The sequence below is a fragment of the Myotis daubentonii genome, chromosome 4 (genome assembly GCF_963259705.1).
Source record: "Myotis daubentonii chromosome 4, mMyoDau2.1, whole genome shotgun sequence".
NCBI lineage: Eukaryota > Metazoa > Chordata > Mammalia > Chiroptera > Vespertilionidae > Myotis > Myotis daubentonii.
In genome coordinates, this window is record NC_081843.1 from 33,619,961 (window position 1) to 33,647,182 (window position 27,222).

Consider the following 27,222-nt stretch of genomic DNA (forward strand, 5'->3'; position numbering starts at 1 on the left):
TATGTAAATGTCTAATCACTATACTGTATACACCTGCACCTAATATAATATTGAATGTTAACTTTAATTGAAAAATAAAGAAAAAGAAATACATAGGTATTGTAGAAAAAGAATGAAGAAATGAAGTCAGGGGCTAAATATGTCATTTTAAAAAATATATGTTTTTATTGATTTCAGAGAGGAAGGGCGAGGGAAAGAGAGATAGAAACATCAATGATGAGAGAAAACCATTGATAGGCTGCCTCCTGCATGCCCCCCACTGGGGATTGAACCTTCAACCCAGGCATGTGCCCTTGACCGGAATTGAACCCTGAACTCTTCAGTCAACAGGTGGATTGTTAATCCACTGAGCCAAACTAGCTAGGGCGTAATATGTCATTTTTTAGCATAGAAGTCAGAAATAAAATTGGGAAAAAATCACTGTACTTGGTTGGTACTTTGGAGGTTTAGTGAATTTTTGTTAGGTGGGGTGCAATGTAGGTATGTTGGCTAATATATTCTAAACATTATCTTTAGGTTTTCTAGTTTTTATTTATTATCGCTGATTTTCATTCCTGTCTCCTTTATAGGTTGGGAAGGAAAAAATGCTCAAGGTGAGGATTGTGAAGATTCATCCTTTGGAGAAAGTGGATGAAGAAGCCACTGAAAAGAAACCTGATGGTGCCTGTGATTCTCCCTCAAGTGACAAAGAGAATTCTAGCCAAATTGCTCAGGAGCACCAGAAGAAGGAGGCAATTGTAAAAGAGGATGAAGGAAGGAGAGAGAATATTAGTATGTATGATGCTAGCTTTCCTTTGTGACTCCTATTATACACAAATCTTTTTGAGTTCTCTAACAAGTAATTTGTGATTTGTAAATGAGTTTTGTAGGTAGATATGCCTTTCTTTTGTGATTCAGCAAACAACTAAAATATAAAGCGCTTTGACTGGTGTACTCAGTGTTTAGAGCATTGCCCCATGCACCAAAAGGTCTTGGGTTCCATTCTGGTCAAGGGCATGTACCTAGGTTACAGGTTCAATCCCCGACCCTGGTCAGGGTGTATGCAGGAGGAAACCGGTCTGTGTCTGTCTGTCTGTCTGTCTTTCTCCTTCTCTCTCCCTCCCTAGCTCCCTTTCACTCTCTTAAAAAAAAAAATCAATGGAAAAGATATCCATGGGTGAGGATTAACCAAAAAGAAAAAGAGAAAAGTCCGTAAAGCAAATAAAGATTTAAGTCTTCCCTCGGAAGGCATTTCCTCTTAGAAATCTGTGTGCACATACCTCGCTACTCAAGATGGCAAAGAAAGTTTGCTTTCCTTGTCTCTTTAAGTTGGAAAATACATATGTCTGTGTATGGAGAAGCGGGGTTAGAGTAGAAGGCGCAAATTCTAATCTCCATTACTTTTCACTGTGCAAGCCAATTGTGGTAATTTTAAGATACTTCCTTTTATCTAAATCCTGTAACTCAAGTCCTTCCCACATAGGAGCTGCCAGAATTTTGAAACATTATGATATCTAAGAGTAATTTTTTGGGACTTGGCGATTCTAACAATACTGTTTGAAAAGTTGAACAATTGAGACTTTGCCCATTGGGAAAATTATTCAGCCTCTGAATCCTTAATTAGGGGGAAAAAATCTATATAAATAAAAGAATTTGTAATAGATTACTTCTGTCTTAAAATATGAGTACTCAAAGGATTTGTGTATATTGACCCCCCCTCCCCATGACTGTTAGAGGATCAAATAATCTTAACCTCTTATTTAAGTGTTACATACAGAGATTGAATTAGAATTAGAGTGCTATGCGCTCTGTTTTCCATTCTATTTTGTCTTTCCAGGTATTTTGGATATATGCAGATGTGTTTTATAGGGATTTCCTTATCTAGTCCCAGGGGAACGATTAACTAATTAAAATTTCCCCAAGGATACTTAACTGTTGTAGTTGATTCACCCCAGTGTTGATACTTCAGTTTTGTTTTCCACTCTGTATTGTGAATGCTAATGTTTATGTTTTTCAGTTTCTCTCTTCCTTCTTTTTGATACTGAAGTTTTCTAATATGTTTATTACTTAATATTCTCATGACTTATGTTAATAAATTTTTTGGTTAGGCGTTGCCTGATAATATGTCTTTAACACTTTCTGGAAACAGATCCTTGAACTACCAACAATATGTTAACAATTGTTAATTTAAGACTTTGGCATCGTGTACCAGGGAACTTCTATGTTTTAGGCTTTGGTTTTTTATGGTGTTATATGCCTTAATTTAGTTTTTAATTATTGGAATATATATAATACTATTGCTAGTATGTGGAAAGGGTGGTGGACAGGCTGAAGAATTAGTGTTATGATGTCTACTGAGTGTTTTCAGGGGAAAAATTGATTAGAATTTCCATAGAAATGATAGGCAAATTCCAGTATACTAAATTTTTTCTCACTTAGGTGACCTTTCATTCTACTTTATGGGGAAAAATGTATTAGACAAACTTTCAGCTTGTTCTTAACCTCCCTGTTTTAAATTTCTACATTCTTTCATCAGAGAAGGGAGCTAAAATGCTTTGACTTTGAATTCCATTTCCTCCTACTTTCTCTAGGGTTGAGTGAACTTTTATTGTTCTACTCCACAGTGTTCTTTAACCCTCTCTCATGTTTATTTTTCTCAATTTATAAATGAAGCCCCATTTTCTAAAAACAAAAACATATCCTCCCTTGATTCTGTTGTTTTATTTCTGTCTTACTCATTCAAACCAAGATTCATGAGATATTGTTTCCACTTATTGTGCTATGATAGTCTAACTTCTGCTTCTTTACTCCTGACACTGTTGCTAATAAGATTATAGGTAACCCTCTACTTGCCAATTCTACTGATTTCTTCTATGTTTTGCTTTTCTGTTACATTTACACTGTTGGTCACAGTCATACCTTTAACTTATTTGATACCACAGTTTCCCTTAACCTTGACCCTAACCCTAGCCCTTTTCTGTTCTTTTCCCATCTTTAGAAAATATGCATCTGCTTACTTAGACCAAAAATCCTTTGTTTCCCTAGAGCTCACAAGATAAATTCCAATTTCTTTAAACGGTGTACAGGTCCTTTATAGTTTGCCCTCCTTACTTCTTTAGTCTGATTTTTTACTGTAGTCCCGTTTATATTTACTCATTATTTGCATTCTCTGAACAAGTCATGTTCTTTCTAGGCTTTTTCTGCCTATCTTCCTAAGTTAAACATTGCTGCTCTCTCCTCATATTATTTTTGTGTACCCACCTCTGTAATAATATTTACCACATTGTATTATAATTATTGTTGACTCTGCCCATAGACTTTAGCTAGTTCAGGTAAGGATTTTATGAATCATCTTGGTGCCCCATCATTCAGTGCCTGATGCAGAGTAGGTGTTCAATAAGACAATTATGAATGATTGAATAGAATTAAAAGAATTCTTATTTTCACTAATTTTCTAATGATTTGACTAGATGACAGAGCACGTAGATCTCCACGAAAACTCCCTACTTCATTAAAAAAAGGAGAAAGGAAATGGGCTCCTCCAAAATTTCTGCCTCACAAATATGATGTGAAACTACAAAATGAAGATAAGGTTAGTTGGCACTTTATGTTAACCCTGTTACTTACATAGATGTTTAAGAAAATATCATAGGGCTGGTTTTCTTAGAGAAAATGTGCTAAAGAAAAATGTAAATGAATGTGTTTCTGCAACAAATTCTGAGTGCTTTTCTAGTTCTCTAGTCTTAGTAATTATGACTTTAAGTCAAACTGTATTTTCTTTCTTAGGAGATTGTTTTTTCCTTTTAATAGGACTTAATTAAGGTTAAGAGTAATTTGCATTTGAGCTTCAAATTCAGTTTGAAAAATAAGAATCTGTTTCCAGCAGTTATAGACTTCCTGAGGTAATAGCTCTTCCCAGATAAAAGTAGAGCAATTTGTAATGTAATTTAATTTAGAAACCGAGTCAACAATAATCAATGCTTTTGCAAGGAATCTGTGGAACTAACAACCTGAAACAGTAAATACCCTTAAAGTAACTTAGTACTGTGTTTTATTCATTCTAAGATGTTCATCTTTTATATTTTTAATGTATTTAAAATCAGTATATATCTTAAAATCAGTTGGTGTAAATTTTTTTCTTAGTGGTGTATAAAATAATGTCTTTTATTAATAGCACCTTAGAGTCTATGAAATAATGCCATATTACTTTCAGGTACTCATACCTGTATGTAAATTGTTAGAAAGAAGGAGGACGGGAGGTTGTGTGTGGAAGAGAGCTGCACATTTTTCTTCACGTTTAACTTTAGTTTTATAGAAAACAGCTAAGGCCTGGGAAGTTTAATAATTGTCAAAGCTCCTAATTTAGTAAATGAGATTGGGACGGATTATAACCCAGATCTTTTGCTTCTTAAGAGTTTTTTCCCCTACCTCAAATTTGTTGACAAGTCTTAATTCCATTTTGACTGTTTTATAGTGAATTAGAGGCCTGGTGCACGGCATTCATGCACTGGGGGGACGCTGTCCCTCAGCCCCTCCTGCGCCCTCTCGAAGTCTGGGACCCCTTAGAGGATGTCTGACTGCTGGCTTAGGCCCGCTCCCCATGGCCTAAGCCAGCGAGAGAGGCTCCCTCCACTGCCACTGTGCTCACCGGCCATGAGCCCGGCTTCCACCAGGAGAGAGCTCCTGTGTTAAGCGTCTGCCCCCTGGTGATCAGTGCGCGTCATAGCGACCGGTTGTTCAGTTGATTTGCATACTAGGGTTTTATTATATAGGATAGGATGATCTGAAGACATACCTAAATTGTTAGGATTTCTTTATATTTTAAAATTAAATGTTAAATACAATTTTTCACTAAAAGTTTCTTCCTCATTCAGGAAGGTAACTAGTTAAAACATTGCTAGGGAGTCTCAACCACTTTCCTAATTATTCATATTCTTATTGTTGAATGTAAATTGTTTTGTTCACATGTAGTAAATACTATTCACAGGAAGATAGAAAATACAAATAAGAAAAAAGACTTCTCTAATCCCATACTCAGAGATGATAATTGATGAATATAGTTGTGATTAATGGTGGTTGTTAGCTTTTAAGTGACTTTTAAGAGTAGGAATATTTGCCCTACCGGTATGGCTCAGTCGACGCATGAACCAGAGGTCAGAGTTTGATTTCTGGTCAGGGTACATGATACCCAGAGGCAGCCAATCAGTGATTCTTTCTTGACATTGATGTTTCTATCTCTCTTTCTCCCTCTATGAAATCAATAAAAACATATTGCAAAAAGAATTAAAAGTAGGAATATTATATACATACTATTTTGTAGCTTCTTTTTCATTTTCTCTCTGATAACTATCTGTAATGTCGTAACATTCTTTGAAAACACTATTTTCAGGTTGTGGTGTATGTGATGGTCACCAGGAGAGTTTATTAAAAAAGTAGTAGCTCTTTCCGAAAGAAGCCAGAGGTGACATGTTGAAAATTGTTCGCTATTCACTTGACCCAGAAAACCCCACAGAATCATGCAAATTAGGAAGTTCAAATTTTTAAGTTCACTTTAAGAACATGTGAAACTGTCCAGGCCATTGATGGTATACATATCTGAAAAATCACCAAGTATCTGAAGGATGTCAATTTAGAGAAGTAATGTTTGCCATTCCATCATTAAAATGGTGAATTGGTGGATGTGTCCAGTCCAAACAGTGGGGATGGGCACAGGGTCTGTGGCCCAAAAAGTGCTAAATTTTTGCTACACAGGTTTAAAAATGCAGAGAGTAATGCTGAACTTCAGGGTTTAGATATAGATTCTCTGGTCATTGAGCACAACAGAGCTCCCAAGAGGTGATGCAGAACTTACAGAACTCTTTGGAGGATTAAACTATATATGAGCTGAACCTCACTGAAAAAGAGCAGATTGTTCCTAAACCAGAAGAGCAGGTGGCAAGAAGAAAAAGATACCCCAGAAAAAACTGTAGAAACAAAAACCTAATAGCCTAGGAGTAAATTCAGCATAAAATCTTCTATATACATAAAAGCCAAGCAAACAGAATGATGGAATGACTGGTCACTCTGATGTATGCACTGCAGTGGCCAGTGGACTCCCCCAACCCCCCAACCTCCTGCAGCCTCCCCTCTGCCAGCCCTGCCCCCAACCCCCAACCCCCCCCCCCCCCCCCCCCGTGAATCCACCAATTCACCATCGTGGGTGGGGCCAGTCAGCCAACTGTCTGTGGCCCCTCCCCTGGGTTGCCCCCCCGACCCCACACGCATGCACAAGTTGGTGCACCAGCCAGCCCTCTAGTAAGTAATAAAAGTAAAGCAGGGGGGAAAAAGTGGATGCTCAGGCTCTACTGCCAGACATTTTAAAAGTATGTTTATATTGATTTTTAGAGAGAGGAAGGGACACAGAGAGAACCATTGATGGTGATGTGAGAGAGAAACATCGATTGAACATTCATACACACCCCAAACAGAGATCAAACCTGCAACCTCAGCATGTGCCCTGACCAGGAATTGAACTGGCAGCCTTTCTGTGCATGGAATGATGCTCAGCCCAACTGAGCCACACTGGCCAGTGCTAGCGTATGCATTTTAAAAAAAAAATATATATATATTATTGACTTTTTTTTTTTTTACAGAGCTGAAGGGAGAGGGATAGAGAGTTAGAAACATCGATGAGAGAGAGATATTGATCAACTGCCTCCTGCACACCCTCTACTGGGGATGTGCCCACAACCAAGGTACATGCCCTTGACTGGAATCGAACCTGGGACTCTTCAGTCCACAGGCTGACGCTCTGTCCATTGAGCCAAACCGGTTAGGGCTAGCATATGCATTTTAATAGCTCCCTAGATCAGCGGTCGCCAACCTTTCAAACCTCACAGACCACCAGTGGTCCACGGACCACCAGTTGTTGACCGCTGCCCTAGATGATTCTGATAAGTTTGTCCTGATTGAGAAAAGTATTTTCCCCCATGGCTTCAGGGTATTCATTATGGATGTATTTTAATCTTAAAAATGAATCCTTTATTGAAGATATTTATGTATTCCTCCCATCCCTTTTTCTGCTTTTATAAGCAGTTGATGACTGGTCTATTTATTTCTAAATTTTTAAATATGAGAATTTGTTGATTCAGTGAGTATATACATTTTTAGGACTTTGATACATATTGACAGATTTCCTGGGGATTAATTAACATCCTGTCTCTGACAATTATTCTTTTTTCTTCCTGGTTTATAGCTTTATTTTATGGATGGAATTATGATTTTTCTGGAGAGAAAATACATCTTTGTTCTCATTGGTTAATTGTTCTTTCACCCTAGTGATGAGTTGTTTATATTTGTTAACCTAGATCATCAGTAATGTGCCAGCAGACAGCTTGATTCGTACAGAACGCCCACCAAATAAGGAGATACTTCGATACTTTATACGGCATAATGCCTTACGGGCTGGCACTGGTGAAAATGCACCTTGGGTGGTAGAAGATGAATTGGTGAAGAAATATTCCCTACCTAGCAAGTTCAGTGACTTTTTACTTGATCCATACAAGGTAAGGTCACTATTAATTTTTGGACAGCAGGATAGAACACTATTAGATGAGTTTATTTCCCCAGATGGGTCCAATAGATTAGATTTATAGCAGATTTTGAATTCTAACATCAGATAAGGAATTCAAAAATTTTCAGATATCTATTTCATATAGGTTGTGATTTGTGGGGTTGGTAGGGGAGAGGTCACGTTGAGTATCTCCTCTAGTTCAATTTATTTTTTACATAATTAAGAAGGAAACTACATACATGTACTTTTTAACCTCAGATCCTTCTTATAATGAGGTATGGTATAAACACAAAAAATATTTTGCAAATTGAATCCTAAAAATGAAAATTGATTTTATACATAAGAAAAGATGATCAAATATACTGGTAGCCTTGAAAAAGGACTTGGAATGAGTATTACATTGTATGTCAGGTGAGTAGAAAATCTAGGATTTTCCTCTTGAGAACACGGTTTTTTCTTTATTTCATTTGATGTACAGAACATTGTTATGAAGTTGTATAGTATGTAAAAATATCTTAATCTTATTTTCCAGATGGGGAAACAGAGGCTAGTCTAATTAGAAGCAATATAAAGTGAATGACAAAAGCCAAGACATTGTCCTTTGATCTCTGGTTATCTTTTCCACTTAGGGTTTCTTCAATGAAATTATAATGTAGTTTGTGAGAGTTTTTTATGTAGGTTGTGAGTATTTATGCTTCTTGTGGTGGTAAATTTACTTATTTGCATACTGATGTTTTCATCTTGGTCTCTGGGCCAGAAGGGGAAGGAGAGAGCCCCTGGTCCATTAAAATAAAGTCTGAGTTCCAGGATTTTCCTCCCCCATCCTTATTTATTTATTTATTTTTGGTAAGAGAACATTTATTGGGTAAATCACAGAGGTAGAAAAAGTAATTCCTGGAAGAAATGGGCTTAGGAAACAAGTTATAGGGGTAAAGGAAGGGCCCTTGGAATTTGGGAGTGAGGAAGCTAATGATAACAAGCCAGGAATCTGGGGCAGAGAGAGGTTGGGGGAGGGAAGGGAAGAGAAGGGAAAGGCATGGGCATACTTTCAGGAGGGAGAGCACCCCCTTTCTTGCATATTTTTATTGATTTCAGAGAGGAAGGGAGAGGGAGAGATAGAAACATCAATAATGAGAGAGAATTATTGATTGGCTGCCTCTGCACTACCCCCACTGGGGATCGAGCCTGCAACCCTGGCCATATGCCCTGGTCATAGGTCAATGGTCAACCACTGAGGCTCCCTCTCTTGTTTGTTTGATGGTTTGTTTTTAATGTATTTTTTATTGTTGATAGTATTACAGATATCTCCCATTCCCTCCTCCCATTCCCGTTTTTCTCTTCTCCTAACCCTTATCTGCGCACGCGCCCCCCCCCCCCCCGCCCCCCGCCACACACACCCAGGTCTTTACTACCCTATAGCTCATGTCCATGGGCTATGCATATCCTATATAATAAAAGCCTAATATGCAAATCAACCAAATGGAGGAACAACCGGTTAGCTGGGATTGGGGCCGGCAAGCAGGCAGCAGCAGGCAGAGGGAGGGGATGGTGATCTGGGGGGTGTCAGCGGCAGGGGGGCCGTCCCCAGATTGGCCCGCTGGTAGTTTCCCTCAGAGGGAGGCTAAACTAAGCCATCAGTTGGACATCTCCCGAGGGCGCACACACACACATGCACACACACACACACACACACACACACGAGTGCACAAATTTTCGTGCACTGGGCCTCCAGTGTATATATGTTGTTTGGTTTATCTCTTCCTGTTCCCCCAACCCCACGTCAAGGTATGTCAGTCTGTTTCATGTCTCCCTTGATTTTTTTAAAATATGTTTTTTATTGTTGATGCGTCCCTTGTTTTTAATTGTGAAAAACTAAGGATATCTCCAGTCATGTAACTAAATTATTGTAATTATCTTAGGTTGATTTTGCTGACAAAAGTACATTGAGAAATAAATTTATTTATTTAAACATTGATAAAAACCTCTAACCATAGTTTAGCATTTAGAATGTTTTCTTATTCTAGACCAGCGTGATTATTATCTTTCATTATGCTCTTTAAATTTTTATTATTTGTGAAAAAGAAGAATTTAGGAACTAATTGGCTTTTTTTAGATCAGGACTAAATTTTCCATGGGACTATAGTAAACCTAATTTTTTTCCTTAATATTTTTATTTTCTTGGTATTTTTATGTACTGAAAGGATATTTTAATACGTTATTTCATTGCTGTATGTTTTGAAACTGATGGCTTTTGGTGGTTATAACATGAGATTACTATCTATACTGTATGAGAATCCTATATAAAATGATCTCTGAATGGGTTTTAGGCTCATGGATCATTTGAATCCTTTAATATTTTCCTCTTATTTGATAGCTGTCTTTTATGTATTTTAGTTTAGTGATTAAAGCATGTGACCATGCTCTAGCTTTTTTGGTTCAGTGGATAAACTGTCAGCCTGTGGACTGAAGGGTCCCAGGTTCGATTCCAGTCAAGAGCACATGCCCGGGTTGTGGGCTTGATTCCCAGTAGGGGTGTGCAAGAGACAGCCTATTGTCTCATCAATTAATGATTGTCTCATCATTAATGTTGCTATCTTATCTCTCTCTTCCTCTCCCTCCCTCTCTGAAAATCAACAAAAATATGTAAAAATAAAATTAAAATAAAAATCATTTTAAAAAGAAGTATGTGAATAACATGAAAGGACTGAGTATTTATAGGTAAAAATGTCTTTAGATTTTACTGAATGAAAAAGTTTGATCCACTCTCTCTAAAAATTGATTGAAAAATGTCCTGAGGTGAGGATTATCAAAAAAGTAAAAAATAAAAATAAATTCTGCTTGTTATGGAGAAAAATGCTACTGACAGTTGAGTTTAGGGATAACCTTTTTTTATAGGCCTAATGACTTGGAGGAATGTTTTACAAAACAATGGGTAATAAGGTAATTGTTATTTAAGATGAGATCAGTCATCTTGGTTCATTTCCCTTTGTAATACATGCAGCTCTAGTGTTCTGTTATTCTATCCATAATGTTTGAACTCTTGTTTTGAACTGTTATAAAGGGCATCCTGTCACCCTGGCCAGTGTGGGTCAGTGGTTAGAGCATTAGCCACTAATGGGGAAGCTTTTAGATAGAGACATAACAAGAAAATAACACTTTTAAAATTGGGAATCCTTAATTAATTTGGGGTAATTTAGTATGGTTTTTAATATATTTTAAAAACATTATTTTGAAATAAATAATTTCATATAGAAAAGTTAACAAAATAATATAAAGCATTTCCCTTCATGTAGATTGTACTCCACGTAGATTTCTCAAATGTTAACATTTACCATATTTGTTTTATTATTTTCTCTTTTAATACATACATACATACACACAAATATTTTTCTTTTCTGAGACATTTGAGAGTAGGTTGTAAGACAGGATGCCCTTATTATTATTACTAGAGGCCCGGTGCACAAAATTCGTGCATGAGGAGGGTATGTCCCTCAGCCCAGCCTGCACCCTCTCCAATCTGGGATCCCTCTCACAATCTGGGACTACTGGATCCTAACCACTCGCCTGCCTGCCTGCCTGATTGCCCTTTACCGCTTCTGCCTGCCAGCCTGATCCACCCCCTAACCACTCCCCTGCCAGCCTGATTGACCCCTAACTACTACCCAGCCGGCCCAATTGTCCTAACTGCCCTCCCCTGCCGGCGTGGTCACCCCTAACTGTCCTCCCCTGCTAGCCTGGTTGCCCCCAACTGCCTTCCCCTTCAGGCCTGATCGTCCCCAACTACCCTTCCCTGCTGGCCCGGTTACCGCTAACTGCCTTCCCTTGCCAGCCTGGTCCCCTCCAACTGCCCTCCCCTGCAGGCCTGATCACCCCTAACTGCTGTCCCTTGCAGGCCTGGTCCCTCCCAACTGCCTCCCCTGTTTGCCTGATTGCCCACAACTGCCCTCCCCTGCGGGCCATTTTGTGTGTTGGAGTGATGGTCAATTTGCATATTACCTCTTTATTATATAGGATTTTTTGTTGTTGTTAATCCTCACCTGAGAATATTTTTCCCATTGCTTTTTGGAGAGAGTGGAAGGGAGGGAGGTGGGAGAGAGCGAGAGACATCAATGTGAGAGACATACCTCAATTGGTTGGCTCCTGTACATGCCCTGAAGGGACAGGAATCGTACCCAAGACCCTTCAGTGCATGGGCTGATGCTCTAACCACTGACCACACTGGCCAGGGTGACAGGATGCTCTTTTAAAAAGTACTTGAATGTGTCTTTCCTAAAGACAAGGATGTTTTCTAATGTAACTCTAGTATACTTATCAAATCAGTAAACTAACTTGATTTACAGTTTTTACTCAAATTGTGCCATTTATCCCATTAATGCCCTTTTAGCTGCCTCTCCACCCCCCAATTTTGTTTTGGTTTCAGTAGGATCCACTTACTTGTTATTTATTATGTCTCTTTAATCTCCTCTAATCCAGAACAGTCCCTCAAATTTTCTTTGCCTTTTAAAAACCTAATTATTATGCTCTTCAGTTTGGATTTATTTTATCATGAGTAGATTTAGTCTGAATTTTTGGTAGAAATGCCACAAAAATGTTGTATTCTTCTCAGTGAGTTGTATGAGAAGGCACATGATGTAATCTTGTCTCATTACTAGTGATATTAATTATTATATATTTTAAAATATGTTCCTTATCTCTCCTAATAACTAATGTTTCAAGTAAGTGTTCATAGCCCTAAGATTTTTCTTTAAATTTTAGCTCTTGAAGTTTGTTTATGAGGTGGAGACTAGAGCAGAAGTATTTAAAATAAGTTATATTATTTTTCAAAGCACTTAAAATATTTTATAGTAACACATTTCACAAGTTTCTAATTTATGATTCTTGCTGCTTACTGTTATGTTAAATTTAACATCTGAATGAGCTTCTCTAAATACAGGTTCTTTATTTTTATCTTATTAGATTTTCTTATTTGTGGTAGTGGTTTGTTTCTGATGACAGGGAACAAGTATTGAATTGTATACACTGTTTTTCTTAACAGCCTCTCATGTTTTTAGACAGAAATATTTTTTCTTGTTTAGCAATTAGGAAAAACCTTTGCCCCAAACTATAGTACTAGAATCCAGACATCCATTCTTTTCTCCCTTCCTATACACTACTCTAGTAGATTACTTATGCTGAATGGGGGGTAGGGGAGACCCTTAGCACATAAGTGGTTTTATACTTTTTCAGATTCCCCTGAGTCCAGCCATGCCGGCTCCCATTTGGCTGTGACTGCCCACCAGCATGCCCTGTGCTGAGATGATCCAGTTACTGAAGGACTACTCACTCGGGGAGCTGGCCTGTTGGGAGGGGGTTGGGTGAGTTAATTTCTTTCCTTTTTTTTTAAATCCTCACCCAAGAATAAGTTTTTATGGTTTTTAGAAAGGAAGGGGGTTGGGGGGAGAAACATTGATGTGAGAGAAAAACATCAATCAGTTGCCTCCAGCACCAGCCCTGACCAAACCAACAACCTTTTGATTTCAACGCTTCACCAGGCCAGGGCTTCTTTCATTTTTTAAGAGAAAAAAATTAAATGGTGTAGATTGGCAAAAACAACACACCTTATACATAAAAAATGGGTAGCTGGACCCTTTCATGGTTAAGCCACCCCAGCCTTTTCTTGCATTATTTCTGCATAGCACAATGCTTCTAAGTAGAACAAATTTAAAGAAACTTATGCTAAATTTGACTTTTAAAATTTTTGACTTTTTAAATAGAAATACAACCAATAAATTTGGAAGAGGTCTAATTATAAAAGATCCTATTAAAAATACCTTATTTAAAATAGTAAAAATGATACATAGACTCATGTTAGTCTCCTTTTTAATGATAAATTTCATTTTAGAATGACTTTAAATAAAATCTGTCATCCTGATCATTAGAAAAAGTGGCAATCTATTTTGTTTGTACTCTGAAGATTTTCCAAGGCTAGCTGAAGAGGATGGTTAACTCTTCTCTTGGGAATAATATATTTGTCTTTAATTTCTGACAGGGTAGTGTTTAGTCTTACTCTGACAGCAGTTTTCCACTGTTGTGCCATGGCACACTGCAAGAGGCACACTCTGTGCTGTGCAAGAGTTTTTAAAACATGCAATGCCTGGCTGTTTAATCAGGGGCACTGACCTCTTTTCCTTTAGATAGTCACAAAAATGACAGCAGTCAACACAACAACTGAATCAAAATTATGCCAATTTTTCTTTGGTCAGATCAGCAAAAAATATATTATTTGGTGTGCTGCAGAATTTTAGTAATTAGTTTGTATATGCCATGAGATTAAAAAGGTTGAAAATCACTGCTCTATGATCTGTAGAATAGTCTTGAGATATGGTTCTCTTTGGAGTATTGTGCTATCACTGTCCATGAGGAAAATGCAATCTTACATTAGTTATCTTTGTTTATTCTTTTTAACCTTTTGAAATTTATTTCTGGGGAAGAAGAACTGGGAAATTCTATTTTTGTGAAAAGTATCCCCTGAAGCACTGATAGTGTTTCTTTTTATGTTAACTATGAAACCATTTTGTCATTTTATACTGAGGCTGATAATTGAAACCAATTTTTTAGTCAGGCAACAAAAAACAGCCAGCTAGAGGAACAGTAACCTACAATTGCCTGTAATTCTTAAAAGGCAGATCGGCCTTTAAAGTTACAGAACTTGGCCAGAAGAAGTGTAAGGCCACTATTCATTGCAGACTATATTTATACCTCTTGTGCTGCCTTGGTTCTGTGAGTTTGTTTCTCTGATTATATTCTTCTTGTTTATTTCTTTTTGGCATTATAGTACACCTTATTAAATTTTACTCTACCTGCTTGTTTACTCCTAATGAGCATAGGTGTTTCTCTGTATCATCTCCAGGATTTATTTCACCATAGCCATTTTCCTGTAGCCTTTTTAAAGGGGCTCATACTTCAATATTCAATAATCTTTAGGTGTTTCCTTGCCTATAGTTTGATTTCACACTAACCTATCTTACTGCCTGCCTGCAGACTGCTTCCCTGCTATGTATGTATGTATGTATGTATGTATGTATGTATGTATGTATTTATTTATGTAGATCTGTTGTTCCACTCATCTATGCATTCACTGTTTGATTCTGACTGGGGATCGATCTACAACCTTGGCATGTTGGGACAATGTTCTAGTCAACTGAGATATCCAGCCAAGGCTAGACTGTTTCTTTTATTAAATACTAGAGGCCCAGTGCATGAAAATTCATGCACTGGAGGGGATTGTCCCTCAGTCCAGCCTGCCCGCTCTCACAGTCTGGGAGCCCTCAGCAACTGTCGATCAGGGGATGGCGATGCCCCCATCACATCTCTGCTGCTGCCACTGTCTGCAGCACAAGCCTTGGCAGGCTCTGGTTACCTACGCCTTGGGCTGGCCCTGGATGACTGGGCAGCCACCAGCCGAGGCTTGCCTGTGCCTCGGGCATTGGCTGGGCAGCCATCATCTAAGGCTTGCCTGAGCCTTGGGCCAGCCCTGGGTGGCTGGGGGCTGAGGGGACTGGGGGACTCCAGAGGCAGGCATGCAGCAAGGCCCCGGTGGGACTGAGGGAACTGGGCGCCACCATTTTGTGGCTGTGGGCACCCTCATCTATGAGGGCGGGGCAGTCAATTAGCATATTACCTCCTTATTGGCTGTGGCTGCTGCCATCTTTGCGATGGCGTGAGGGTCAATTAGCATATTCCCTCTTTATTAGATAGGATATTTTTACTAGAGGTCTGGTGCATGGATTCGTGCACTGGTGTGTGTGTCCCTTAGCCCAGCCTGCGCCCTTTCACAGTCTGGGACCTCTCGGGGGATGTCCACCTGCCTGCTTAGGCAGTCAGATATCCCTCTCACAGTCCGGGACCCCTCGCTCCTTACCGCCAGCCTGCAGTGGAGGTGGGAGAGGCTCCCACCACCACTGCTGCACTCGCCAGCTGTGAGCTGTGAGCCTGGCTTCTGGCTGAGTGGCGCTCCCCCTGTGGGAGCATACTGACCACCAGGGGGGGCAGCTTCTACATTGAGCGTCTGCCCCCTGGTGGACAGTGCGCATCATAGTGACTGGTCATTCTGCCGTTTGGTCGATTTGCATATTAGGGTTTTATTATATTGGAGGATAGGATTGATTTCAGAGAGGAAGGGAGAGGAAGAGAGAGATAGAAACATAAAGGATGAGAGAGAATCATTGATCAGCTGCCTCCTGCACATCCTCTACTGGGGATTCAGCCCGCAACCCGGGATGTGCCCTTGACCAAAATCGGACCTAGGACCTTTCAGTCTACAGGTCGACGCTCTATCCCCTGAGCCAAATATGGGCTAGGACCAGACTGTTTCTTTACATGTTGCTCTTATCAAGTTAGTCCCTTAGTCCCTTTCACTAAAAATACTTGAAGTGTTTTAGAATTTAAGTATTTTAGAGATTATCTAGTCTTTCTCCTGATCACTTGAAATAGTACTTTTTTTGAAATTGGCTGTACCTTTTCATTGGTGGTTATTATTTCATTTAATTTGTTTTAGCTGCTAGGTTTTTTTCTTTATAATTATATTCTTTAAAACATAGAACTCATGACTGTTGTTTCTGTGTACATAAAACAAAAACAAAGACTAAAAACAAAATACCACGTGCGGGTGCGCACGTACAGTGCGATTGAAACTGCGGCCCATGCGCAGAAGTCAGTATTTTGTGGAAGAGCCACACTGAAGGGGCCAAAGAGCCGCATGTGGCTCGCGAGCCCAGTTTGCTGAGCCGCAGTTTGCCGACCACTGGACTAAGGGAATATACTGTGATTACTGGGTGGCATTCAGGACCCATTTGAAGGCATTTGGTTATGACTGTAATATCACACATTCATTGTATCTTCTATTCTAGTCATGTTTCTTTTTAAAAATTTTATGTATTGATGAGAGAGAGAGAGAGAGAGACATCGATTTGTTGTTCCACCTATTCATGCATTCATTGGTTGGTTCTTGAATGTGCCTGGCTGGAGATTGAACTGAAACCTTGGCTTATTGGGATGATGCTCTAACCAAATGAGCTACCTGAACATGTGCAGGCCAGGAATGATTAGATACAACAGAGCAAGAGAGACAAAAGAATTTAATCTGGGTTAGAAGGGTAGGGAAGTATGAGCATGGTGAAAATGATAAAATTAACAGATTTGAGGGCCTGGTGGGATTGATGGATTACAAAGTTGGGCTACTAGAGGAAGTGAACTAGAAAGATGTGAGAGGATGAACAAAGAGAATTAAATGAAATTGAGAATTTAGAGGGCTTATAGTTACTAGTATATTCATTAGAATGAGTTCTTAAGGTATGGAGAAACGTCAAAAGGGAGTTTGAAGACTTATTCTGTCAGTGTCATGAGAACAGTGTCTTTGTTATTGTTAGTATACTCATTGATATTTTAAAAAAGAAATTCCTGATCTGATTTTATTTTTTCCATTGGTTTTTAGAGAGGGAGAAAGGGGGAGATGGAGAGAGAGAGAAATATTGATGTAAGAAAGCCACATTGATTGGTTGCTCCCACATGCGCCCCAATCAGGGCCAGGGAATAAACCTGCAACCCAGGTACGTGCCCTTGACCGGAATGGAATCCATGACTCTTCAGTGTGTAGGCCAACTCTCTACCACTGAGCAACACTGGCCAGGGCCTCACTGATACTTTTAATAAGAAAATAGGCTTCTGAATTTAAACAGGAATACTTAATGGTAATCTTTAAATGTAAACCTTAAGAGCATAGAATATTCCCAGTTGGAACAAAGGCTTAAAGGATGAAAACCTAGTCCTGTCTCAGGAGCAATACTTTTAGCCCTAGCTGGTTTGGCTCAGTGGATAAAGCGTCGGCCTGCAGACTGAAGAGCCGCGGGTTCGATTCCAATCAAGGGTACATGCCTGGGTTGTGGGCTCGATCCCCAGTAGGTGGCATGTCTTGGCTCAGTGGATAAAGCGTCGGCCTGTAGACTGAAGAGCCCCGGGTTCGATTCCAATCAAGGGCACATGCCTGGGTTGTGGGCTCAATCCCCAGTAGGTGGCATGTCGATGGATGATTCTCTCTCATCGTTGATATTTCTGTTTTTCTCCCCTTCTCCTTTCCTCTCTGAAATTAAAAATGATGATGATGATGATGATGATGATGATGATAATAAAAGAGCAATACTTTTAAATTTTCTCACATGTTCCCCTTATCTATATCAGGTACTCTTTGTTAATCCTCACCTGAGGATATTTTTCCATTGATTTTTAGAGAGAGAGTGAAAGGGAGGGGGAGAGACTGAGAGAAAGAAAAACACCAGTGTGAGAGAGACACATCGATTGGTGCCTCCCGCACATGCAACTGAAGTACATGCTGTGGGCTGGAATTGAATCCGGGACCCTTTAGTCTGCAGGCCGATGCTCTATTAAGCCAAACCAGCTAGGGCTAGATCAGGTATTCTTTTTTTCTTCTTTTTAATATATATTTTTTATTGATTTCAGAGAGGAAGGGAGAGGGAGAGAGATACAAACATCAATGATGAGAGAGAATCATCTAACTGCTGCCTCCTGCATGCCCTCTACTGGGGATCGAGCCCACAACCGGGGCATATGCCCTTGACTGGAATCAAACCTGGGACCCTTCAGTCCACAGGCTGACACTCTATCCACTGAGCCAAACTGGTTAGGTCTAGATCAGGTATTCTTAATCTGGGATCCATGGATGGACTCAGAAATTGTTTGCATAATTTTTATATGTCTTTTCTGGGGAAATGGTTCACAGTTCATTCAAGTATTTAAGAACTGCTAATTTGCATATAAACAAAACTAGTTGCATAGCAAAAATGTCTAATATTAGAGTATAGCTTTTTAAGCCTAGGTATCGGGAATTTTGTTTTGCTATGGATATAACACTGTTTTTTCAGGGACATAGGATTTATAAAGAGAAATGAATTTGTAGTTTTGCCTGAAGAGCAGAAAAGAGGGCCTTTCGGATACTTAAATGTTGCTTCTTTAAACTAGTTTTTTAAATTAATTTTGCTTCTATTTTTAAATTCTAGTATATGACTCTCAACCCTTCTACTAAGAGGAAGAATACTGGATCCCCAGACAGGAAGCCCTCAAAGAAATCCAAGACAGATAACTCTTCTTTGAGTTCACCACTAAATCCTAAGTTATGGTGTCATGTACACTTGAAGAAATCCTTGAATGGCTCACCACTCAAGGTGAAGAACTCAAAGAATTCCAAATCTCCAGAAGAGCATCTGGAAGAAGTGATGAAGATGATGTCAACCAACAAATTACATGCTAACTTTCACATTCCTAAGAAAGGCCCACCTGCCAAGAAACCAGGGAAGCACAATGACAAACCTTTGAAAGCCAAGGGCAGAAGCAAAGGCATCCTGAATGGACAGAAATCCACAGGGAATTCCAGATCTCCAAAAAAGGGCCTGAAGTCTCCTAAAACAAAAATGAAGCAGATGACTTTGTTGGATATGGCCAAAGGCACTCAGAAGATGACACGAGCCCCCCGGAATTCTGGGGGTACACCCAGGTCCTCTAGTAAACCTCATAAGCATCTGCCTCCCGCTGCCCTACACCTTATTGCCTACTACAAAGAAAACAAAGACAAGGAGGACAAGAAGAGTGCCCTGTCTTGCGTTATCTCTAAAACAGCTCGTCTTCTTTCTAATGAAGATAGAGCTCGTCTCCCAGAAGAATTGCGGAATATTGTTCAAAAACGCTTTGAGCTTCTAGAGCACAAAAAAAGGTGGGCCTCTATGTCTGAAGAGCAACGCAAAGACTATTTGAAAAAGAAACGAGAGGAGTTGAGAGAAAAGTTGAAGGAGAAAGCCAAAGAGCGGAGAGAGAAAGAAATGCTTGAGAAACTAGAAAAACAGAAGCGATATGAGGACCAAGAATTAACTGGCAAGCACCTTCCAGCATTTAGATTGGTGGATACCCCTGAAGGGTTGCCCAACACACTCTTTGGGGATGTAGCCCTGGTGGTGGAGTTTTTGAGCTGTTATTCTGGACTACTCTTACCAGATGCTCAGTATCCTATTACTGCTGTGTCTCTTATGGAAGCCTTGAGTGCAGAAAAAGGTGGCTTTTTATACCTGAACAGAGTCTTGGTCATCCTTTTACAGACCTTATTACAAGATGAAATAGCAGAAGACTATGGTGAATTGGGAATGAAGCTGTCAGAAATCCCCCTGACTCTGCATTCTGTTTCAGAGCTGGTGCGGCTCTGCTTGCGCAGATCTGATGTTCAGGAAGAAAGTGAGGGCTCAGACACAGATGACAATAAAGATTCAGCACCATTTGAGGACAATGAAGTACAAGATGAGTTCTTAGAGAAGCTGGAAACTTCTGAATTTTTTGAGCTAACATCAGAAGAGAAGCTACAGATCTTGACAGCACTCTGCCACCGGATTCTCATGACATATTCAGTGCAAGACCACATGGAATCAAGACAGCAGATGTCTGCAGAGTTATGGAAGGAACGGCTTGCTGTATTAAAGGAAGAAAATGATAAGAAGAGAGCAGAGAAACAGAAACGGAAAGAAATGGAAGCTAGAAATAAAGAAAATGGAAAAGAGGAGAATGGGTTAGGCAAAACCGATAGGAAAAAAGTTGTGAAGTTTGAACCCCAGGTAGATACGGAAGCTGTTGACATGATTAGTACTGTGAAGAGCAGACGGCTGCTTGCCATTCAGGCCAAGAAGGAGCGGGAAATCCAGGAGAGAGAAATGAAAGGTAAAATCTTATAATGAGAGAAAAGAGGAAGCCCTTTAGTACAGGGGTGGAGAACATCCGGCCAGCAGGCCCTATAAGGCTGGAAAAATCATTTGGCCTGGCCCTGCCAAGGCATTAGGGATGAGTTCATGAAATGTTTGACCAAATATAGCATGCTAATTATTAAGTTGATAATTTTGCATGGCCTATAGATGATGTTATAAATATCCAAATGGCCCCTGGCAGAAAAATGGTTCCATACCTCTGCTTTAGAAGATAGTAAAAGTAAGGAAATTACTGAGGTAGTGGTAAAGTCTCTATTTGTCATAACTAGTTATTTTTGTATATAATAACCCAGATCCTGCTATGTATGTAATATTCTAGCAGAAGTGTTCAGTATGGCATTCTGTAGTAAATGATAATTTGACATATAGATAATGTGATGTTGACATCTTTTCTGAGTTTCCTAGTTTAGACCAAATCCACAAATAGGTACAGTGGAAGTAACACATGACTAGGGAATTGCTGATATGGGTTCAAACTCTACCAACTGATTTAGCTATATTCCTTTGGTCAACTTATCTATGCCTCAGTTTCCTCATATGATTGTAAAAGTTGTTGTAACAATTGAATAATAAGCTACTTGAAGCCCTCTGCACAGTTGTCCTTAAGATATAAGAACATAAAAATTTTGGGCTTTGATAGCACCATTAAATCTGAACTTTTAAATAAATAGCTTTATTAATAAACTAGAGGTCCAATGCATGAAATTCGTGCATGAGTAGGCCTTCCTTCCCCCGTCTGCCAGCACCAGCTTCCCTCTGGCACCTGGGACCCAGACTTCCCTCTGGCTGCTGGCAGGCACCTGGGACCCGGGCTTCCCTTGCAGCCCTGGCTTCATGTGGAAGGTGGTCTAGAAGGATGTCCGGTCTAATTAGCATATTATGCTTTTATTATTATAGATAATTCATATACCATGCAGTTCTTCCATTGATAGTGTACAATTCAGTGTTTTTAAATATATTCACAGACATGCAACCTTCACCACAATTTTAGAACATTTTCATTACCTCAAAAAGATACTCTATACCCTTTAGCCATCTGGGACTCTGATCGAGATTGCTTTGAATCTGTAGATCAATTTTGGGATCTATAGATTAGAACTATAGATCTAATAGATTTATTGCTATCTTAATATTTTGTCCCTGTCCTCCCTAGACCCAAGCAACCACCAGTCTACTACTGTTTCTCTAGATTTGCCTATTCTGACAACATATAAATGGGATCATACAAAATGTGATCTTTTATGATTGGCTTCTTTCACTTAGTGTATATAATGTTTTCAAAGTTCATCCATGTTGTAGCATGTTTCAGTAGTACTTTATTTATTTATCTTAATTAATTAATTATTATTTTTAATCCTCACCTGAGGATATTTTTACATTGATTTTTAGAGAGAATGGAAGAGAGAGGGAAAGACAGAAATATTGATATGCATGAAATACATCGATTGGTTGCTTCCTACGTGCACCCCGACCAGGGTCTGGTCTGGGCAGGAGCCTGCAACTGAGGTGTATGCCCTTGACCGGAATCGAACCCGGGACCCTTTGGTTTGCAGTCAGATGCTCTATTCGCTGAGCCAAACCAGCTAGGGCAGTACCTCGTTCCTTTTAATAGCAGAATACTGTTCCATTAATTGGATATACCACATTTTATCAATTGATGGACATTTGGTTTGTTTCCTCCTTTTTGGTTACTATGAGTCTGCTGAAAGCATTGGTGTACAAGTTTTTGTATGGATGTATCTTTTTATTTCTCTTGGGCATATACCTAGGAACATAATTCCTGGGTCTTATGGTAACTGTTTAACTGTTAGAGAAACTGCCAGACTATTTTTCAAATGGCTGCACAATTTTACTTTCCTATGAACAGTGTGTGAGGGTTCTGATTTCTCTACTTGCTGCATCCTCACCAACACTTGTTATTTTGTGATTTGTGGATTATAACCATCCTAGTGGTTGAGAATTGGTATCTCATTAAGGTTTTGATACACATTTCCTTTTTTTTTTTAAGTTTTTAAAATGCGAATTTTATTTATTTTTGGAATAAATAATATATTTGCATGGCTCAAAAATTCAAAAGATACAAGAAGGTTTGTACTCCAGGCAACTACTGTGATACGCATTTCCTGATTACTAGTGATGTTGAGCATCTTTTCATGTGCCTAGTAATTATTTGTATATCTTCTTGGGAGAAATGTTAATTCAGATTTTTGCCCATTTTCAAATCAGATTGTCTTATTATTATTGAGTTGTAAGAGTTCTTTGTATAGTCTAGATATAAATTCCTTTTCTCACAGATATATGATCTGCAAATATTTTCACCTATTTTATGTGTTGTCTTTTTACTTTCTTAATAGTGTCCATTGAAGCACAAATTTAAAATTATTTTATAAAGCCCAATTTATCCCCCCCCCCCCCCCCCGGTTGCTTGTGGTTTTGGTGTCATATCTAAGAATCCATTGCCAAATCCACAGCCATGAAGATTTACCCCTATGTTTTCTTCTAAAAGTCTTACAGTGTTAGCTCTTACATTTACGTCTTTGATTCATTTTGAGTTAATTTTAATATATGGTATGAGGTACATGTCTAACTTCATTCCGTGGCTATCCAGGGATTTTCTATTATCATTTGTTAAAGGTTATTCTTTCCCCCATTGAATGATCTTGACACCTTTGACAAAAATCATTTGACTATAGATGTATTGATTGATTTATGGACTCTGAATTCTGTCCCATTGATCTATATGTTTATCTTTACACCAATGTTACAATGGCTTGATTACTATTGCTTTGTAGTAGTTGTTGAAGTGGGAAATATAAATTGTCTAACTTGTTCTTTTTCAAGATTGTTTTAGCTGTTCAAGGTCCCTTGCAATGGCATAGTAATTTTAGAATCAGCTTATTAATTTCTACAAAGAAGCCATCTGGGACTCTGATCGAGATTGCTTTGAATCTATAGATCAATTTTGGGATCTATAGATTAGAACTATAGATCTAATAGATTTATTGTCATCTTAATATTTTGTCTTCTGGTCCATGTTCAACACCCCAAGCCAAGTCCATCTCCTCAACAATCGCCACACTGTCGTTCGCATCCGAGTTTTTCTTTTTCGCTCAGCTGTCAGCCCCTCTATCTATAGCAGTGGTTCTTAACCTTCCTAATGCCGCGACCCTTTAATACAGTTCTTCATGTTGTGGTGACCCCCAATTTCATTGGAATAAATTGAACATAATTAAAGCATAGTGATTAATCACAAAAACAGTATGCAATTATATATGTGTTTTCCAATGGTCTTAGGTGACCCCTGTGAAAAGGTCGTTTGACCCCTAAAGGAGTCGCGACCCACAGGTTGAGAACCGCTGATCCATATAGTAGTATCAATATTTACTTACTTGATCAGTCTCACAATGTACACAAAATTTGTTTTAGAATTATTACCCATAATAAACTAAGTTTATTAGTTTTTTTCCTTTAAGACATAACTATTTTGATCACTGTTACAGTTTTAAACCTTACGAAAGTTGCCAACTTATGAAATGAAGATAGTAAAAACGCTTTATTTGTCAAAGTTGGATGCTAAGGATTGGGTAGATATATACCTAGAAATAGTCTTAAATTATGTGTGAGAGCCCGGCCGGCATGGCTCAATGGTTGAGTGTTGATCTATGAACCAGGAGGTCACGGTCTGATTCCCAGTCAGGGCACATGCCTGGGTTGCCGGCTCAATCCCTAGTGTAGGATGGGCATGAGGCAGCCAATTAATGATTCTTTCTCATCGTTGTTTCTCTCTCCCTCTCCCTCTCCCTCTCTGAAATAAATAAAAAAATATTTTTTAAAAAAATTGTGTGAGAATTTTACAGTAAGTCAAACAACTTTGTTACTTTGTTAAATTTTTTTCATTAGAAAATATGAAATATTTAATTTAAAATAGGTTTTAGGTTACACTACTTAAGGCCATTGAAATGTTTTTATATTTATATGCATATTGTGTGAGTTTGTGCATATACATACTTACCAATTTGAAAGAGTATAATTGCATTCCATATTAAACAGCATGTAGATTAACTTTATATCACATTTCAATGTGTTTTACCTGAAACAATGATTTCTGGAGTTCCTGAAGTGTTACTGTGTACGTTATATTTATCTTAACCTAGGAGAAAGGCTAGGGAGATGATGGAAACAACAGACAAAAAATAGGAATATTTTGCCATGGTCAATATTTGAATGGTAGAGTTAGGTCTTTCAATATCCAGTGTTGTAACTACTGAAACTGAATTTGGTTGTCTTTTGGTGATTTTCCCTAGATTGTTTTTTATTTGTAGCTGCAAGAGAAGAAGCTTTTCCTTTATTGTGATTTGGCCATTACTCTTTATCATTTACCTTTGTGTACTGTTCTCTACTGAATCATTGTTGCCAATATAGTTCCATTCAGGCTAGAAAACTTGATTAAAGATAACATGCCATGTTGGTTTTAAATAAATGAGATTGATGCATTTTCCAGATTCTCATCATATTGTAGATATCACCAGTAGAAGATCAGGGTTAAAAATTCTGGCATTGTAAATAGTAGTGCATTGTACTTACAGTATCAAAATTTGTGATGGTTATGGAAAAACTTGAAAGGCAAGATTACTGGGCTGCTTTTGTTGAGAGAAATTTTTGTCTGGCTAGAATAAACCCATATTATCAATGATCAGAAATAAATTGATTAAAACTTTTTTTGTGTGTCCTTAACAGTGCTAACTAAAAAAATAGTATTGTTGATTTTGTTTGTTTTTTTGGTCACTAAGGCTAATAAGGTAAATATTCTATCAAATTCCTCAAAGCAAAAATTTGTTTTATTTTGAAATAGCTATTCTAGTTTTATCCCAATCATTTTGAGGATCCTATGATGGTCCTGTCATAAAATTTTCAATTAATTCCATTTAAGGACTGTTTTAAGGTTACATTTTAAATTATTAATAAAATGAAATAACTTAATTATTAAAATTAATGAAGTTAAATTTTGGAGAGAAAAGATTTTGATGATGCCTGAGACATCACCAAAATTCAAAGAACATAGGAGGGCTGGATAGAAATTGCTTCCTTTAAATGTGATTTCATTTTTTTTTTTTTTTATTTCAAGAGAGAGGAAGGGAGCGGGAGAGAAGGGTAGAAATATCAATGAGGAGAGAGAATCATAGATTGGCAGCCTCCTACACACTCCTCTGGGGATTGAGCCCACAACCTGGGCATGTGCCCCAACTGGGAATGGAACCATGATCTCCTGGTTCATAGGACAGTGCTCAACCACTGAGCCATACTGGCTGGGCTACATGTCATTTCTTATAACATACTAGAATTAGGAAGAAGGAAACTAAGGTTTGATGAAAATATACTTTATACCAGGCACTTCTTACTGCATATGTGATTGACTGATTTATTTTAATCCTCACCCGAGGATATTTTTTCCATTGATTTTTTTAGAGAGAGTGGGAGTGAGGGGCAGAGGGGTAGAGAGAGAAACATTGATGTGAGAGAGACACATGGATTGGTTGCCCCTGGCACTCGCCCAACTGGCTCTGGGGATCAAACCTGCAACCGAGGTACGTGTCCTTGACCGGAAAGCGAACGTACAACCCTTCTGTTGGAGGCTGATGCTCCAACCACTGAGTAAAACTGGCTAGAGCTTCAAATGTGATTTAATTTGTAAGAGTGGAATTTACTAGGAAAAAAAAAGTCTAGTTGACTCTCTTTGTCTTTAACAGTGAGACTAGAACGGGAAGCTGAGGAAGAACGAATACGAAAACACAAAGCAGCTGCTGAGAAGGCATTCCAGGAGGGAATTGCCAAGGCAAAACTAGTCATGCGTAGGACTCCTATTGGTACAGATCGGAACCATAATAGGTAACTTACTAAACTTAATTTTTGTCATCTTGTTAGAGCCTTTACTAGTTATAGAACTGTCAAAAGCACTAAAAATAGATAAGCTTTGCTATTCATGGATTTTGGAAACAAATTATTCATCACACATTCATTGAGTATTTATTGAATATATGCCAAATGCTAGAGTTACAAAGTTAAATAAAGACATGACCCTGTTCTTAAGATATCACAAATATGGAGCTTAAAGTATGATGATAGGTGACGTGTGAACCAAATAGAGGACTTTAAAAAATGGTATTTTAAATGTGTACATTGCATGGAGTATAAAGTTGAGACATTAGAAGTTATAAAAATTACAGATTTTAGACAAGTCTCAAATTCTAAACATTTTGGTAATTCTTTGTCTTTATAATTTGTATAGTATTTCTGAATGTTTAGTAATATTCTTTAATCATCTTTCCCAACAATAAAGTCATCTTGTGCTCATAATCTGTCATTATCTTATTAATATGTGGTTGTGATTTATAGATACTGGCTCTTCTCAGATGAAGTTCCAGGATTGTTCATTGAAAAAGGCTGGGTACATGACAGCATTGACTACCGATTCAGACATCACCGCAGAGACCATGCTGACTCACCTGATGAGGATTACTGTCCCCGTAGTATGTATTATCTGTTAGTTATTTTACCATGCCCAAGGAGAGTAAATATTAAGAACTGTCTGTTTTTTGTTTTTTTTTTAATCCTCACCCAAGGATATTTTTTATTGATTTTTAGAGAGAGTGAAGGGAGGAGGAGAGACAGAAAGAAACATCTATGTGAGAGAGACACATTGATTGGTTGCCTCCCTCACATGCCCCTACGAGGGCCAGGATGAAGCCTGCAACCAAGGTACGTGCCCTGGACCAGAATCAAACTTGGGAATCTTCAGTCCATGGGCTGACGCTCTATCCACTGAGCCAAAGTGACTAGGGCTGTAAGATTTCTTTATTGCTTTCTTAGGGAGATGTATTTGAGTGGGGTGAGAGAATG

General features: G+C 38.6%; 1 protein-coding gene across 3 annotated transcripts in view; it reads left to right on the plus strand.

The window, feature by feature from the left end:
* The window catches only part of BAZ1B (bromodomain adjacent to zinc finger domain 1B), a 78,530-nt gene that overhangs the window by 22,591 nt on the left and 28,717 nt on the right, over positions 1–27,222 (plus strand). For 2 of the 3 annotated variants that reach the window (XM_059693482.1, XM_059693484.1), the window contains 6 exons: positions 570–771; positions 3,450–3,571; positions 7,326–7,523; positions 18,583–20,281; positions 26,073–26,211; positions 26,719–26,852. In XM_059693482.1, coding sequence (XP_059549465.1) covers positions 570–771; positions 3,450–3,571; positions 7,326–7,523; positions 18,583–20,281; positions 26,073–26,211; positions 26,719–26,852 — 2,494 coding nt within the window. The remainder of the gene's footprint in view (positions 1–569; positions 772–3,449; positions 3,572–7,325; positions 7,524–18,582; positions 20,282–26,072; positions 26,212–26,718; positions 26,853–27,222) is intronic. The other variant, XM_059693483.1, reaches the window with a different exon arrangement.